The following is a 16642-nucleotide window of genomic DNA, read 5'->3' as shown; positions in this document are numbered from 1 at the left end:
CAGTACGCCGTCGTGACGAGCAAAGGAGAGAGGCTGTTTCTGGCAAACGGCCCCAGAATCAAAATGAGCCAGGACGACAACATATTACTGAAGAGCAAGTGCGTCACATCCGTAATCAGCTTCCAGCTTCCGATCGACTTCTGGAAAAATACGAATATCAGCACAAGCTGCGTCGCCGATATCAATCGGAAGAAGAAGAGTATGAGCACCGTACAGGGAGGACGCTGGGAAGGCGCCAGGCTATACGCGACCACTTGCATTGTTGGTTCTTCAGGTACTGTTGGAACTCCGGCATGAGCTGACTGCCCACTATAGATGATTGTCTGGAGTGCAGGCCTCGGACACTCCAGTCAGGCGAGACATCGGTGTTCCGGCGCTTGGGGCCCAAAGTGAGTCACGACAAACATGTTGAGCGGCCGGCCAAGGGCGATTTCGAGCCAGAAGAAGAAGACAGGTACCATCGCCCACGGTGGTGCCCTGACGGGCTTAATTGCTCGCAGAAGCGCAGAGTGCCGCGCTTGCGCAATCTAGAAGAGGCGGATGCAAAGTACCTCGACGTGCTGAGGAAGGCACGTCCGGATCTCGCGGAATAGGTCAGGCACCCGCGAAGGGTGGAAAGGCGCCCTCCAAGAAAAGAGTGGCGCCCCAAGCAGACAAAAGCCGATGAGAAGCCATCGGCTGATGTGAACATGGTGTTCGTGCTCCCGTCAGAGTTCCGGGCACCCCAACTGGAGGATTTGCCTATTGCACAATTGGATCTTGGCCCCCAGCCGATCATCTTCGAGAAGCCAAAGAAAAAAAGCTACAAATACTTGAAAGGGCTGTATCTCAAGGGCTTCATCATTGGTAAACCCGTTAACAGGATGTTGGTTGACACCGGTGCTGCAGTCAACCTGATGCCATATTCAGTGCTGCGTCGGTTGGGGCATTCTTCTGCCGACCTCATCAAGACCAACGTGATGCTCAATGACTTTAACGGGCAACCATCAGAGGCAATGGGGGTTCTTAATGTGGAACTGACATTGGGCCGCAAGACGATCCCGACTTTGTTCTTCATCGTCAACAGCAAGAGTACATACACGGTGTTGCTTGGGAGAGATTGGATTCACACCAACTGTTGTATCCCTTCCACAATGCATCAGTGTCTGGCCCAATGGGATGGCGATGAGGTAGAAGTGGTCCCTGCAGACGATTCCAGCGAGGTCTCGCTCGCGGATATGAACGCATGGGACGCAGAAGGACAAGAGCCGATCTCAGGGATTTCATTGGAAGACTGTGATCGGATCGAGGCGAAAAAAACGGACTGAGGCTGGTCTTATCCACTGGCCTCATAGAGTAAACACATCCTGGCATGCTTCGGGTTGTAATTGAGTTAGAGAGGCCGGTCCCAGCGACCTGCACCAAAAAATAGAAAAATCCTATTTGGGGTCGGAATTGTTACATCATGTACGTACGATGGCCTGCTCTGGTAGTTGGCCATTCATCGACAATTTGGTTTCGGGTGATAATGGAAGTATAGAAGCGGCCAGCCCGTGCGGTTGGCCAAATAATTTTTCTTGTCATCTCCCTGTGTTTGCCGCTGATCTTGTGGATAACGAAAACTCGCCTGCGTTCACAGCTGGTTTTTCAGACGACGGCAAACTGGGATACGGGTTCACGTCAGCTGATGATTTGGAAGAGGTTGACATCGGTCCTGGGGATAAGCTACGGCCGACATTTATCAACAAGAAGTTGGATCCGGCCTTGCGTGAGGAGATGATTGCACTACTGAAAGAATACCAGGATTGTTTCGCATGGGATTACACTGAGATGCCCGGTCTAGACAGAAGCATCGTCGAGCATCGGCTCCTGCTCAAGAAAGGGTTTCGGCCGTTTCAGCAACGAGCACGTCAGATGAAGGCTGAAGTCCTAGAAGAAGTCAAGAAAGAGGTGGAGAAGATGTTGGATGCTGGGTTCATCAGGCCGTGCCGGTATGCAGAATGGATCTCTAGCGTGGTACCGGTACAAAAGAAGGATGGCCGATGGCGTGTCTGCGTCGATTTTAGAGATCTCAACAGAGCGACGCCGAAGGATGAGTACCCGATGCCTGTTGCAGAGACATTGATCAACGCAGCTGCCGGCCACAAAATGATGAGTTTTATGGATGGTAATGCCGGCTATAACCAGATCTTCATGGCCCCAGAGGACGTGAACAAGACCGCGTTCAGAGTACCAGGCGCAGTCGGCTTGTTCGAATATTTGGTTATGACCTTTGGACTGAAAAATGCCGGTGCAATGTACCAACGTGCCATGAATTACATTTTTCATGATCTCATCGGCAAACTGGTAGAAATTTATATTGATGATGTCGTGGTCAAATCCAAATCAGCCGGGGGACATCTAGAAGATCTGTGTCAAGTCTTGGAGCAAACTCGAAGGTTTGGGCTCAAGATGAACCCAAAGAAGTGTGCATTTGGCGTGTCAGCCGATCAATTTTTGGGATTCTTGGTGCATGAACGGAAAATCGAGATCGGCCTGAAGAGTCAAGAAGCTGTGAAGACGATGAAGCCGCCTACCATGAGGAAAGAGTTGCAGAAGCTCATCGGTAAAATTAATTTTGTCAGACGATTTATTTCTAATCTGTCTGGGCGCATCGAACCGTTCATGGGTTTAGTGAAGATCAAATCCGATGATGAGTTTCGCTGGGGGGCAGAACAGTAGCCAGCTTTCGATGAAATCAAAGAATATTTGTCAAAGCCTCCAGTGTTGGTTCCTCCTCAGCAAGATAGGCCGTTCTACGTGTACCTATCCATGGGTGACACTTCCATTGCTTCGGTGTTAATCCAGAAGCAGGACGGCTAGGAGAGGGTGGTTTTCTACCTCAGTAGGCGCATGTTAGACGCCGAGACCAAATAATTTTTCCTGAAATCGAGAAGCTTTGCCTTTGCTTATTCTTTACATGTACAAAGCTTCGTCATATTTTGCTCTCGGCGGAAACAATTGTCATATGCAAATCGGATGTCATTAAGCACATGCTGTCGGCTCCTGTTCTGAAAGTCCGGCTTGGGAAATGGATGTTTGCATTGTCAGAGTTCGATATTCGGTATCAGCCTGCAAAAGCAGTCAAAGGACAGGCACTGGCGGATCTTGTGGCAGACAGGATCAGCACTGATATAGCTGCACTATTTATTCGTGCTTGGGCTAAGTTTTTTGACGGATCGACTTGTGATGATGGATACGGTGTGGGAATTCTGTTGGTATCGCCTCGAGGGGCGACTTACTCTTTTTCCATCAGGATGACTGCCCCATGCACCAATAATTCGGTGGAATATGAAGCCGTTCGCAAAGGGATGGAACTGCTCCTCGAAGCTGGTGCAGAAGCGGTGGAAATTTTTGGAGATTCGAAGCTGGTGATTTCTCAGCTCACGGAAGAATATAGATGTGAGAGCGAGGCTCTTTTTCCGATATGGATGCAGTGCCGTGAGTTGATGTCACAATTCAGGTACATCAATTTCCACTGGATACGCAGGACTCTGAACAATGAAGCCAATGATTTGGCACAGATGGCTTCTGGGTACAAGGAAACAGCCGATGGAGTCGATGTAGAGGTTCAGTTTCTAGAACCCGGAGACTGGAGAGCCGATATCTTCAATTACTTGAAGGATTCGGCTCGGGGGGTACCCAGGAGGATAAGGCTCAAGGCTATGAAGTATGTTCTTATAGGGGATGACATGTTCTACAGGACCTTGGAAGGACTACTGCTTAAATGTCTGGGACCTTCGGAGTCAAATCGGCACTTGCATGAGGTTCATGAAGGAGCCTGCGGTACTCATCAATCGGCTCATAAGATGAACTGGCTGATTAGGCGATCAGGATATTACTGGCCTACCATGCTTGAAGATTGCTTCAAATATTACAAGGGATGTCAGGCATGTCAGAGGTTTGGCAAAATTCAGATAGTGCCAGCATCTGTAATGAATCCTATCATCAAACTGTGGCCATTCAGAGGTTGGGCCATGGACATGATTGGTCAGATCAACACGTCATCTAGCAAGGGTCACCAGTGGGTCTTAGCTGCTACAGATTATTTCACAAAGTGGGTAGAGGCAGTGCCCATGAGGTCAGTAGCATCAAGAGATGTGATTAGCTTCGTCGAAGAGCACATCATTCACAGATTTGGGATTCTTCAAACTATTACAACCGATAGAGGATCGGTTTTTATATCAAAGGAATTCAGGAAGTTCGTCGATGACATGGGAATTAAGCTGATCAGATCATCTCCATATTATGCCCAAGCTAATGGACAGGCTGAAGCATCCAATCAGAGCCTCATCAAGCTTATAAAGAGAAAGATCGATGAATATCCTAGGTGCTGGCATGAAGTGTTGTCAGAAGTTTTGTGGGCGTATCGTATTTCATGTCGCGGGTCCACCAAGACATCGCTGTATCATTTGGTCTATGGCCAAGACACTATGTTGCCATTGGAAATCACGGCTGGGTCAAGGCGTGTCGAGTTCCAGAATGATATGACAACTGAACAATATGCAGCCTTGATGAATGACAATGTGGAGGACCTGACAGAGCTAAGACTTTGGTCATTGGATAAGATTAAGGAAAACAAGGCTAAAGTTGCTCGTGAGTACAACAAGAAGGTCATGCCAAAGAATTTCCAGGTGGGAGACTTGGTTTGGGAGCCAGTATTGCCATTGGGAACTAAAGATAAAAAGTATGGCAAGTGATCTCCAACTTGACACGGGCCGTACAAGGTTGATCAGATCTTGCCTGGGAATGCATACATGCTTGAGGAGCTGGATGGTGTCAAGTTTCCTGTTGCTGTCAATGGCTAACATCTCAAGAAAGAGATAGGCCAACACGTTGAGTTGGCCGGTAAAAAAAATGAATGAGAGGCCAACACGTTGAGTTGGCTAGTAAAAATACATATGAGAAGCGAGATAGCCGATGTCTAACCATCGACTTAAGATGTTTTTAAATGAGTACAAGTTTTAGGTTTAACAGGCGACATCAAATGTTTTCTGAATAGTTCTACTAGTTCAGGAATCCTTCTATGGCATGGATGGCTTCTGCGCGTACAGCATCTGCTCGTGCTATGATTGCTTCGTCGTCCTTGTCATCGCCTGATATTATCTGCTGACTCAAGGTGCTTATCTCTGCAAACTCTGCTTGTATTTGTTCAGTCATTTCTTGGGCTTCCTGCTTGGAGTTTGCGATCGAAGCTTTCTCCTCTTGGATTAGTCTTTGGGTATTGCGGACCTTTTCTTCAAGTTCCATCAGTTCCTTTTCCAAGAGGTTGAGTCGTCTTGTGTTCTCGAAGATATCAGCTTTAGCATCCAGAGTTGCTTTCTTTTGGTTGATGGCTTTGCACTTTTGAGCTATGTCAGTTTTCAGAGAAACTTGAGAACGCCGTGCTTCTATTCTTTGTTGAGCTGCCTTCACCTCTGCCCGAAAGGAAGGAAGATGGCCGGCTGGTCAAAGTTTGACTCGAAGTAATTCTGGAAGCTGGGATTCTATCTGCTCAAGAATTTCTTTTATCTTGCTGGAATCATCAACCAGAGCAGTGATCGGAGTAGATAGTAGATCCTTGATGAGTTGAAGCTGATGTGCCAAATTAGTCGATTGCTGCAAAGATGGTGTTTTTGTTCCAGGGGCAGTCAGACCCATTGATGCCGGGTCAAAGGAAAGCAAACCTGAAATATCAAGGCCCTATGGACATATATGAAGTTAGAGCAAAGTGCGTTTACGAAGCTATCGGCTGATTCAGAATTGGTTTTTATAATGTTACCTGTTCTGAAGAAGAAGCGTTGGGCGGTTCAAGAGCGATCGTCCTGTTAGAGTTTGTGTCGACATCAAGAACATCGACTGTATCGGCTTGCTCCTCGTTTGCCTCCATCAGTACATTAGGAGTTGCAGTCATTTCATATTGTACTGGACTTTCTGCATTGGGGATGTCTTCAGCTGCATCCTGGAAATAGAATTACAGTCAACCAGGGTACATGTGTATGCAATAAAGAAGAAGTTTTAGAAAGATGAGTTACCTGGTTGGTGTTGGACTCTGATGGACTCGGGGAAGCTGGTGCTGGTTTCTTGATAATTCGCCTCGTGATCATCTTCCTTTTCTTGGTCAAGACTCGGGGGGCAACAATTGCAGAAGCCTGTCTTCGTTTGGAAGCCGATTGAAGTAAGTCTGGCTGAATAGTCATTATCACTTTCTTCATTAATGGTGATCCTTTGCAGAAAAGTACATTATGGGCAGTTGGAAGAAAGTGGAATGGCTCCCCGTTGCTGGTCATAGGTTCTGGACCATCCTGTTGCTGCTAACAGGGTGAGCAGGATTAGTCAAGTAGAGGGATAGAGGACTTGGAGAGAATGTATGTATAAATTCAGTATCTCTTCCTCGGGGATTGCATATTCAGGATCAATTTGCTGTAGTCGAGGACCTAGAGCTTTCCTGAATACACGTGTTTTCCACATTCCCCACCATGTGCTAAAATCGATCGATGAAGGATCAAAGGACAGATCGACTGGTATTGGAATGTGGAGATCATCGAACATGCTGTAACATCTTGAACTGGTGAGACCATCAGGCAGATCGGCTCTACTCTCCACCAAGTGGTGAATATGGAAGTGGGGAGGGACCTGTCTTAGGCCGAATTGCCGAGCTGCTATGACTGGTTGGTAAGCTTCGTAACCTGGCTTGATAATTCTATTGGAGGTGCTGATGCCAACAGGAAGGAAGCCAGGTCGGATCAATAAAGAATATAGATGCCAAGTGCTGTCATCATCGGCAAAGTTATCTAATCTGAAGGCAGTTGGGTTTTCAAAGGATTCAGATTCAGTGAATGAAAAATAGAGTGGATTGTCCAGTCTTTTGTAGAAGACTCTGAACCAGTTTGCTGCATCTGCTGAATTCAGTTTACTGCCAGGAAGACTAAATAAAGCTTGGCCATAACTAGTACATCTAATTGGTTCGCCACTCTCATCAGGAAAAGAGTTCTTGGTCAGGCATTGGAAGTTTGGGATATGGTGCTGAAAGTACAGTTGTGCCCAGAACTGAATAAACCACCAAGGGCCTCCGGTTCTCAGTTTCTTTTGGTTAAGCAAGTTAGATGTCATCAAATGGAGATATCTGTAGGTTTCTCCAAGGAAAAGTTTACCTAGGCCGGTGTGGTTGCCATGGGCCAAGTGATAGGCCAAGGGAAGATAATTCTTAGTTGGAGCTAAAGAAGGGCCACAGAAGATGAAGTGTTCTAGCCAAAGATTTAAGAAGGCTGTGTATTCCTTCTCAGTCACTGGACCTTTTGTTTTTATGTGCTGACTCATATAAGTGCCCCAGTTTGTGCAGTTAACCTTGGATGAAAGTTTAAAGGGAACTTCTGCCATTTTGTGGGCAGCAGGATTAGGAGATCCAATGTCTAGGCCAGTTATCATGGTAACATCTAGCAGAGTAATGGTCATGGGTCCATGACCGAAGAAAAAACAGTTCAGGGCATCAGACCAAAAATAGCCGATGGTTTTCAAAAGATTTTCATCTTTGTCGAGAGGAGACAGTGATAAGCTAAGTGCATCGGCTATGTTCAAATCCTGCCACAAGGGCATATAAGCTTTTGCTACTCTGCTGTACCATGTAATCCAGCTCTCAGGGGGGTTAGGCCAGGCTCTTAAGCAGTCGGCCCAGATGTTCAAATCAATATTTTGACTCACGAAAGGGATCCTATTTGCTTCACAAGAGATCAAATCTATGGGATTTTCATAGGTCCGTGGGCCAAGACAGAAAGATTTTGGATTGGAAGGATGCGGCAGAAGGATGTCTGACACCTGAAGTTCAGAAATTCAGAAGTTCATATATGGTGTCGTGTTTCAGAGTTTAAAGTTTCAGAAGCTTGATAAGCTGAGGAATACTAAAAGAATTAGGCTGAATATTACCTTCAGGCCGCAGATTGCCGCATCATCAATGGTAGGATTTATTGTCTGAGCTGCAGAGTCTGCCATGGTTCAGATCCGTTGACTTGGGGTTTGGTTGCTGTGGGCTCTGATTCGAATTCTGGATGCTTGAGGAGTTCTTGTTGGAATTTTTAGAGCTGGGTTTTCGAATTACGCTCAGATTTGAGAGCTTGTTTCGAGTTTGGTTCAAGGTGGAAGTGATACTCTACTCTTATGCAGGTTGCTTCTAGTTTGAATTTCGTCGGCTCTTGGATATTTATAGAAGCCTGATGCGTTGCCATCGGCTTTTTGGAAAGTAAACGGGTATACAGTAATTGAAGGAAATCGATTTCATTAAAAGAAAGGTTTCTTACAAGCGAAAGCCGATTGTTACAAAGGAATTGATCCTACCCTTACGATGCTACCTACATCTACCAATCGTAGGTATCTGAGTGCCTATGGCGCTTGGGGCTTCGCGCCGATGCGTCTCCGCCGTCATCATCGTCGTCCTCGCCGCCGCTGTTGTCGTCGTCGTCGGCACTGCTGCTGCTTCGTCCGCCGCCGGTGCTGCTTCCTTCTTCGCTTCCCTCCATGGGGGCTTTGAGGAATTGGTGGGGGTTTCCTCCTGCCGCTGTGTCGTCGCTGGAGGAAGAGTCGATCTCTTCGGATGAGTCGGCTCCCTCCCAAGAGAAGCCGTCGTCTTCGCTATTCAACAGTTCCTCCTGGAACAGGAACTGGAGGTCTTCCTCTCCTTCGGTTTTGGGCTCATCTTCCTCGGGAGTAACCCCGAAGTCGAACTCCTCTGCATCCCAATGCAGAGGAGCCAGCGCCTCGTAGGCTGTTGTTGGGTCCCATTCGGGAGTCGGCTCTCGACTTTCGGAGGTGGGGTCGATGGAAGAGGCGGAAAGGGGTGAGGAAGAGGAAGAAGAGGAATCTCCAAAGGAGTTGGAGCCAGAGGAAGAAGAGATTGCCATGGCCAGCGGAGGAATGGGGTTTTCTGCGCTACTTGGCTTTGGGAGGAAGAAGGAGTTTGTTGTGAAGAAGAGCCGATTCGGGGTGAGATTAAATAGTGAAAAGATGGAAGACGGATCGGCAGTTTCACATTCTACGAGGAGTCAGTTGCAGAGATGTTGCGTCTTTCTTGATGGTTGCATTGTGTTTAATGAACATTAACGGGAAGATGAAGCGATGAATTGGTTTTGGAATTATCATAGCCAAAACCAGAGGGCATGTGTTATCGCCATGAATTAACAGGGTTAATTTATGGGCCGAAAGCAAGATGGAATTAAGAAAAAAGATTAAGAAGGCTTGTAAATCGGCTCCTGCGTGAGCATTTGGGCCACATGGGCCATGTATCTTTAGATTTAGTTCAAGATTAAAGATAGAGTCCGATCGGGATAAGATTAGTTTAGATTGTTTCCCAAGTCTCCGGACTATAAATATGTACACTATGTTATTCATGAAAGAAGAACGTCATCATGTCTCGCAAACAACAATCTCGGCGCATCGCCACCCCTAATCCTAGGGTTTCATCCAAGTAAGCGCCATGCTGCCCTGATCGCTTCTCGCGATCAGGGCAGCGTTGTTCTTGCTTTTACCTTGGTGTTACTCGTACTGAAGCGTTTTTTATGGCGAGTAATGTTAGTTATCCTGATGTTCGTAGCATGGCTTTTGGTAGATCTACCGCGCTTTGTTGCTTATTGTTTACGAATATCAGGTTGTCTTTACGCGATAATGTCATCATCTTATACTAGCTCTTGTTGCATAGAGTTAGCTGCGTAAAGGCAACACCATGCTTCTTTTATGTTTAGTAGATCTGATCTGTTATGGTTTGCTCTTATCTTTAAGAGTTGGCGCAATATCTGTTAGATTAGGCCTTGCAAACGGGTTGGACGATCCGGTGGTGTACTAGATGCTTTATTTTAGCCTTGATATGGATTGTTTCGGGAATCGGCTCTTGCTAGTTCTTAGTCCTCTGTTTTGGGTTATGGTTTAGTTATCTGTTGTGTTCATTAGGCCCAATCACGTGTAGGATGTTCCGATCTAGCAGTGAAGCTATTACCGTCGTGGATTAGATTAGTTAGATTTAATTGAAGCAGCTTTACAGTTATTCGCTTTATTTATCAATATCCGGATGCAAACAGATCCAATCTGATACCGGGACTCGATCGGCTCTTTAAAACCGATGCAAGAGTCGTCCCGGAGAGCCGACCACGGCTCGGACTTATGTTTCCACGTGTTTGTGTATGCAGGCAAATCGTTGCAAGCACGTTCGCACCTTCCTGATCAGGTATAGGTCAGGTGGCATGCCCGACATTCTCCGGAATCACCGGGCGCGTGACGGAATTGCGGGCCGTCGACGAGGGAGCAGTGCCTGCCAGTGCCCCGGCGACCTCCCGGCTCTTCGTGTTGCCTGTCGCTGCTCGCCGGTGGGTTTCGACCGACAACACCAGGTCCCGACCGCCCGGCAGCTGGGCGGGCGGGATATATTCCTGTAAATTTCCAAATCGAAAATATATTTTTTTGTAAAAAATGAAAATAAAAAATAAAAAATAAAAAAACCGCCAGCTTATTCCGCCCCACCGACCCAGTGCACACAAGCTAGTGGTCCAGCAGCCCAATCCCTTCATTGTCTCACTTCCATGTGGGCCCTATCTGCCAGTTGGTTCTTCTACCTTGTGCACAGGCCGCGTGCCGCCACTACTCCCTGTGCCGGCCGCCCCGCAGGCCCCCTGCGCGCGACGAGTTTAGGCGGCGGCCGCGAGCCTCGGCGGCGGAGGCCGCGGCGAAGGCGGCGCACCCGCGGCGTCAGTGGCGAGTCCCGATGCGAAGGCCGCGAGCCCGCGGCGGCAGTGGCGGCGAGTCCCGGCACGGAGCCCGTCGAACTGCGCAGGCTGACCGCCACCTTCCTGGCCGCGTGCCCCATGCCGGTGCCCTTGAGCTCACGCACCGTGGCGGAGGAGATGCCTCGCCGGCTGGAGTTGGTGAAGGAGACAATCGAATTTGGGGGTTTTTCGTAGGGCCGATTTGGAATGCAATTAAGGCGCTGGGGAGCTCGTGTGGGGTGTGGGGATTCGATTTTGGGGCTTAGCCGGGCCATTGGAGGCACCATGTCGTCCGGCGGACGGCGGCCGTGTCAGTGCCATGGTGGTGCTCGGGGGCAGGGGGAACCTGGTTGAAACTGAGAGCAGCGGGGATTGAGGTCTGGCAGGGACGTCGGGCACGGCGGAGCGAGGGCCCCGGCGGGCAGCGACGGCGGCGGTGCCCCGGCTGGCGGCGGCCGGAGTGGCCACGAGCTCGGGTGGTACACTGGTACTGCAGGTGTGTCGACGGGAGCTCAATTGACCGCGCGTGTTGACCGAGAACAGAACAAGATTGAAATGTTTTTCGTGTAACCAGTGGCAGCGGTGGGTAATTTTACCCAACTCTACTAGCTCCAAGAATTAGTGGAGCACCTCTTGAGGAGCTCCAAAAAAAGATGGAGTGGAACCAATTTTTGGTGGAGTGGAATGGAATGGAGCTAGTTAAAGTGTTTGGGTATTTTTTCATGAAGTGGAGCAGAGGTCTTCCAAACACCCCCTATAAGCCTTTGTTTGTAGTGGGTCATATGGACCGAGAGATCTCAAAATTTGACCCATGAGCTCTTAGCTGGCACAAAATTGTCTCCGGAAATTGGACCCACTGGACGAGTTCAAATTGGACCAATGCTGGTTTGAACTGGACCAGCATACATCAGTTTTCAAATTGTACGGTTTCTTCCACTCAATAAAAAATGATACTTGGCTTAAAAAATGATACTCTCAAGTAGTATTTAAAGAAATCTTGGCCTTTGGATTGCAGGAACTCCAAAGGAAAAGTAAATGAATCAGGTATATCCTCCATTTAAGCATTGTTCATGTTGTTTGGAACAAAGGATTGAGCAAATACTTTCCTCTGGAAAGTTTCCACTACCTGTACGTCTTGGAGGAAATAAAACATCTACTAGAAGCCAAAGGAAAATTTCAAGTGGTTGGAGAGGAGCAAACTCCTGCTTAAGCACCGTGGAAATTTCACATCATACCGAAGGCAGAAGAAAATAGAGAATCAAGGCAACATTTGTTTTTCATACATGCATATGCATTGCACTAGCCATGCCTCAATTTTAAAGCTCAAATCAAAACTCATTAGTTCATGGGCGGACCCAGGCTCCAGCGACCCTGGGCACTAGCTCGGGCTCCATCGCCAAACCTGTAAGAGGCTAGAATCAGTTCTAACAACTACTAAAATTGCCATGCCAAAAGTCTGTACATCGTTCTATTGTAAGTATGTGTTTGATTGAAACAATAGAGATCAAATCATCATAGTCTGGAAACAATTCTAACATCTAGCGTTCAAATCAATTTACCACAGTTGTAATCCTCTTCGGTTAGAGATAGGAAGAGAATTGTATTAGACTTGACCCAGGCTCCATTCGCTACTTGGGTCCGCCACTGCATTAATTAGTTGGGCCAAGCAGTCATACGGGACCATGTGTCAGTTGTTTAGAAGTGAGAAGCAAAGTACACAATTAGTCTAAACAAATGAGATTAAATGTCCACATGTAAAAAAGCCCATTCCCGTGTTCCAAAAGCCAATTTCTACAAAATTTCCTCGTTTCTCCAATCCTTTGTTTTCCCATCTCCTTTCCTATTCCTAAATTTTCTCCTTTCCCATCTCCTTTCAGGGGAGTAAAAAAGGCATGCTAATCTCCATAGTTTTGGTGCGAGCAGCTGAAGAGCTGGCTGAAAATTAATTAGACCTGATCACGAGCCATCCGACCTGATAAACCCGAGTCAACCCGCTCAAAAAAAAAACACGACCCGACCCGAACCGACCAAGTGACGGGTCAGGCATGGGCCGAAATATTTGATCCAAAACTTAAAAAAACCTGATCTAACTCGAAAATTACACACAAAAATGCGAGCCAACCCGAACCCAACCTGACCTGACCATGTCATGGGTCGGGCGTGGGCCAACATTTGACCCGAAACCCGAAGTGACCTGACCCGACGAATGATTAGGTCTAGTGAGGGTACATGCGTCTTTTCTCTACCTCTATAATCTATCTAAAAAAACCCAGGGCGCCCTATATATATTCCAGGATGGAGGTAGTAGTTTAAACAAATGAGATTAAATATCCACATGTAGAACTTCCTGTACTTTTTCTATTCCCGTGTTCCATAAGCCCATTTCTACAAAATTCCCGCGTTTCTCCAATACTTAATTTGTTTTCCCATCTCCTTTCCTATTCCTGCATTTTCTCTCGTTCCCATGTTTTGTTTTCCTGGGTTCCAAATAGACCTTTAATATTACTGCAGTGCAGTGTGGTATGTCCTGCAATTTTTCTATATATATATATATATATATATATATATATATATATATATATATATATATATATGAAAACGAAATTAAAAAAAAAGCAAATATAGCTGATGTCTAGACAAAGCAAACCATAAGAGAGTGGATTAGTGTGCACGGCAAGTAAACCTAACCACAATCCACGAGCTCATTCCTGTGCAAGAGCACGTATTTAGCACTACAACACTGCCGAGGGAAAAAATGTAGCTCGTTACCATTCCTACTGCCACAACCAGCAGGCGCGTTCTGCATGCTCGTCCCCTCCCAATGGCCGCGAGATCTAGCCATAGATCTCCACTTGGCTCGACAATGGCTAAAGACAGGCCGTTTCGCTCCCTGAATGCTCCAGCTGGCCTTGCAGCCACATGATCAGGCTTCGCCAAGGCACATAGCGCAGTATATAAACACAAGTCAATCTGCATGTCTAAGCAGGCACAAGCCAATTAACGAGACATCTCGTACGATCAGAACGCGATCGGCGAGCAGCATGGCTTCGTCCTCCGGATCGGCGTCGTGGTTGGCGCTGATCCTTTTCGCGTGCGGGCTCATCATCATGTCGGCCGCCGCTGCTGCCGGTGATGCGGCGGCGGCCGCCGCCGGCGGGGACGACAGGCTGATGATGGGGCTGTTCCTGCGGTGGCAGGCCGAGTACAACCGCTCGTACCCGACGGCGGAGGAGCGGCAGAGGCGGTTCCAGGTGTACCGCCGGAACATCGAGCACATCGAGGCCACCAACCGGGCGGGCAACCTCACGTACACGCTCGGCGAGAACCAGTTCGCCGACCTCACGGAGCAGGAGTTCCTGGACCTCTACACCATGAAGGGGATGCCGACGGGGAGCGGCGACGCCGGCAGGAAGCAGGCCGCCAACGTCTCCTTCTCCGCCGGCGACGGTCCGACGAGCGTCGACTGGAGGGCCCAGGGCGCTGTGACGCCGATCAAAAACCAGGGCCCCTCGTGCTGTGCGTGGATATATATAATTAACATTATCATTGTTTCTTATATATAATTGTTTCTTTAATTAATTAATCAGATTTGGTTTTGACCGGCCGCATGCAGCTAGCTGCTGGGCGTTCGTGACGGCGGCGACGATCGAGAGCATCACCAAGATCAGGACCGGGAAGCTGGTGTCCCTGTCGGAGCAGGAGCTGATCGACTGCGACCCCTACGACGGCGGCTGCAACCTGGGCTACTTCGTGAACGGCTACCGGTGGGTGATCGAGAACGGCGGCCTCACCACCTCGGCCAGCTACCCGTACCAGGCGCGGCGGTACGCCTGCAACCGCAACAAGGCCGCCCAGTACGCCGCCCGGATCTCCGACTACGTGAAGGTGCCGGCCGGCGAGGGCAACCTGCAGCAGGCCGTGGCGAAGCAGCCCGTGGCGGCGGCCATCGAGATGGGCGGCAGCCTGCAGTTCTACAACGGCGGCGTCTTCTCCGGGCAGTGCGGGACGAGGATGAACCACGCCATCACCGTCGTCGGCTACGGCGCCGACGCCAACACGGGGCTCAAGTACTGGCTCGTCAAGAACTCGTGGGGGCAGAGCTGGGGCGAGCGCGGCTACCTGCGGATGCGCCGAGACATGACGCGCTCGGGACTCTGCGGCATCGCGCTCGACCTCGCCTACCCGGTCGTCTAATAAGCCTATAATCAAGCTGCTAATTATTAAGCTCGCTCGGATACGTATTGTATGGGTATGGCTAGACGTACGTATAGCTCGATCTGCCGCCTATATATGTCACGTTTATACGCTGTGAAGTACACAAGAAAACTACGTATTGATACTACTACTACTAGTCTACTACTACTACCACCACCACTACCACCATACTATGATACTACCATTGCAAAAGTAATGCATAGTGATGTAAAACCAAGGCCAGTCAAGAGCCAAATTACCACTATATATATTAATGTAATTTGATGGGCCTTGATGCTGTTGAATTAATGATAATGTACTAGCTACCCGATCTCATTATATTGTCGCATTTTCGGTATAATCATCATCATCATCATATTATCATCTCTTTATATTACTTGCAGCATATCTCGGTTGCTTTTGGAGCCATTAATTTTAGAAGAAGAAGTCCTAATAGGTCACCCTTCCTCTCTTACGATGTCAACTGAAACAACAACATGACCAACTACAACATCATATTCTTCTTTTTTATGTACCTTCTTGCTTTAATTTGGTGCTAATTGGAGACCTTCGCACAAAAGAAATTTAGTTTTAGGCCTGTCGGCTTTTCAACCGGGCCTCTGTTTAGCCCTAGCCGCAGGAGGCTTGGGGTTTTCAGGCCTTTTTCTAGGCCCAGAATTTCCCTAAAGATTATATATACTGGGCCTTCATTTCACACCATCTTCAGTTTTTTGTTGTTTTGGATCTGTCGGTCAGGCTTTTGTTGTTATTATACAGTAGTATTTTTCACTTATCGGCAAACATGGTAAATCGATCCACAGTGTCCAAAGTGGGAGAATCTTCGCACTCAATGCAGTTTGCACTTTGTACTTTGTACCGTTGCTCAATACAAATGCACGATATCATGTTGTACCTCAACCAACCTTTCGTAGATGTTTGTAGGTAATATTTTTGACAATATTTCTATACTAGGAACTATGCTAACATAATTTTAACCATAAGTTTTCATTGACTTCGACATACGTTTTTTAGGTGTAAATATGAACACCTATATGTGGCTATGTCCATATGCTAGAGATTCCCCCTATCCAATATTGGTTGGGACTCAAAGCACAACATAAATTGAACAAGCCATGAGCCTGGTTAGAGCCCCTTCGGTAGGGCTCACAAGTGGCTCCAAAACCAGCTATAGCTCGAGCCCTCTCAAATGGGGTGAGCTCCACAGCTCCGCGGCGGTGGAGCCCCAGAATTTCAGCTACCTAGAGTGGAACAATGGCTGTGTTTAGATCCTCAGAATTTGACTTGAAATTCTAAAATTCCCATCACATCGAATCATTAAATGTATCAAAAGACGCATGCATGGAGTATGAAATATAGGTAAACAAAATAATTAATTTCACAGTTTAGATGTACATTTCGAGACGAATTTTTTGAGCCTAGTTACCCTATGGTAGAATAATATTTATCACAAATAAATAAAAAGTGTTACAATGCTTTTCAGTTCGAAACAGTGCTAATTTTCAATATCTAAACACAGCCAATGGAGGAGGAGCCAAGAATCGTTGCTCTGCGCGGCTCCTTCGGATCCTCTAGGTTGCCTGCCACCTTTACCCCCTCTCCCCGCTTCATTCCAAATTAGTCGTTTTAGTCATGAGCGGAGCCAGGTAGAAATTTATGGGCGCGGCTGCACCCACAAAAATTCCATA

General features: G+C 47.7%; 1 protein-coding gene across 1 annotated transcript; it reads left to right on the top strand.

Annotated features, from left to right (window-relative positions):
* Nucleotides 1–13753: 13753 nt before the first annotated feature.
* On the top strand, nt 13754–15278 carry LOC120692172 (ervatamin-C-like). Its single transcript, XM_039975411.1, has 2 exons — nt 13754–14258; nt 14356–15278. The coding sequence occupies exons 1-2, from the start codon at nt 13784–13786 to the stop codon at nt 14934–14936; spliced, it is 1056 nt and encodes a 351-aa protein (XP_039831345.1). The 5' UTR covers nt 13754–13783; the 3' UTR covers nt 14937–15278.
* The last annotated feature ends 1364 nt before the right edge of the window (nt 15279–16642 follow it).

This window comes from Panicum virgatum, chromosome 9N, assembly GCF_016808335.1.
Source record: "Panicum virgatum strain AP13 chromosome 9N, P.virgatum_v5, whole genome shotgun sequence".
In the NCBI taxonomy this organism is placed as follows: Eukaryota; Viridiplantae; Streptophyta; class Magnoliopsida; order Poales; family Poaceae; genus Panicum; species Panicum virgatum.
This window is presented reverse-complemented; position numbering and strand designations above follow the sequence as displayed.

Excerpts from the sequence above, each read along its gene's own strand:
- LOC120692172 (XM_039975411.1), top strand. The coding sequence starts at position 13,784 with ATGGCTTCGTCCTCCGGATCGGCGTCGTGGTTGGCGCTGATCCTTTTC. Across the intron at positions 14,259-14,355 it reads AAACCAGGGCCCCTCGTGCT|CTAGCTGCTGGGCGTTCGTG; the intron begins GTGCGTGGATAT and ends GGCCGCATGCAG.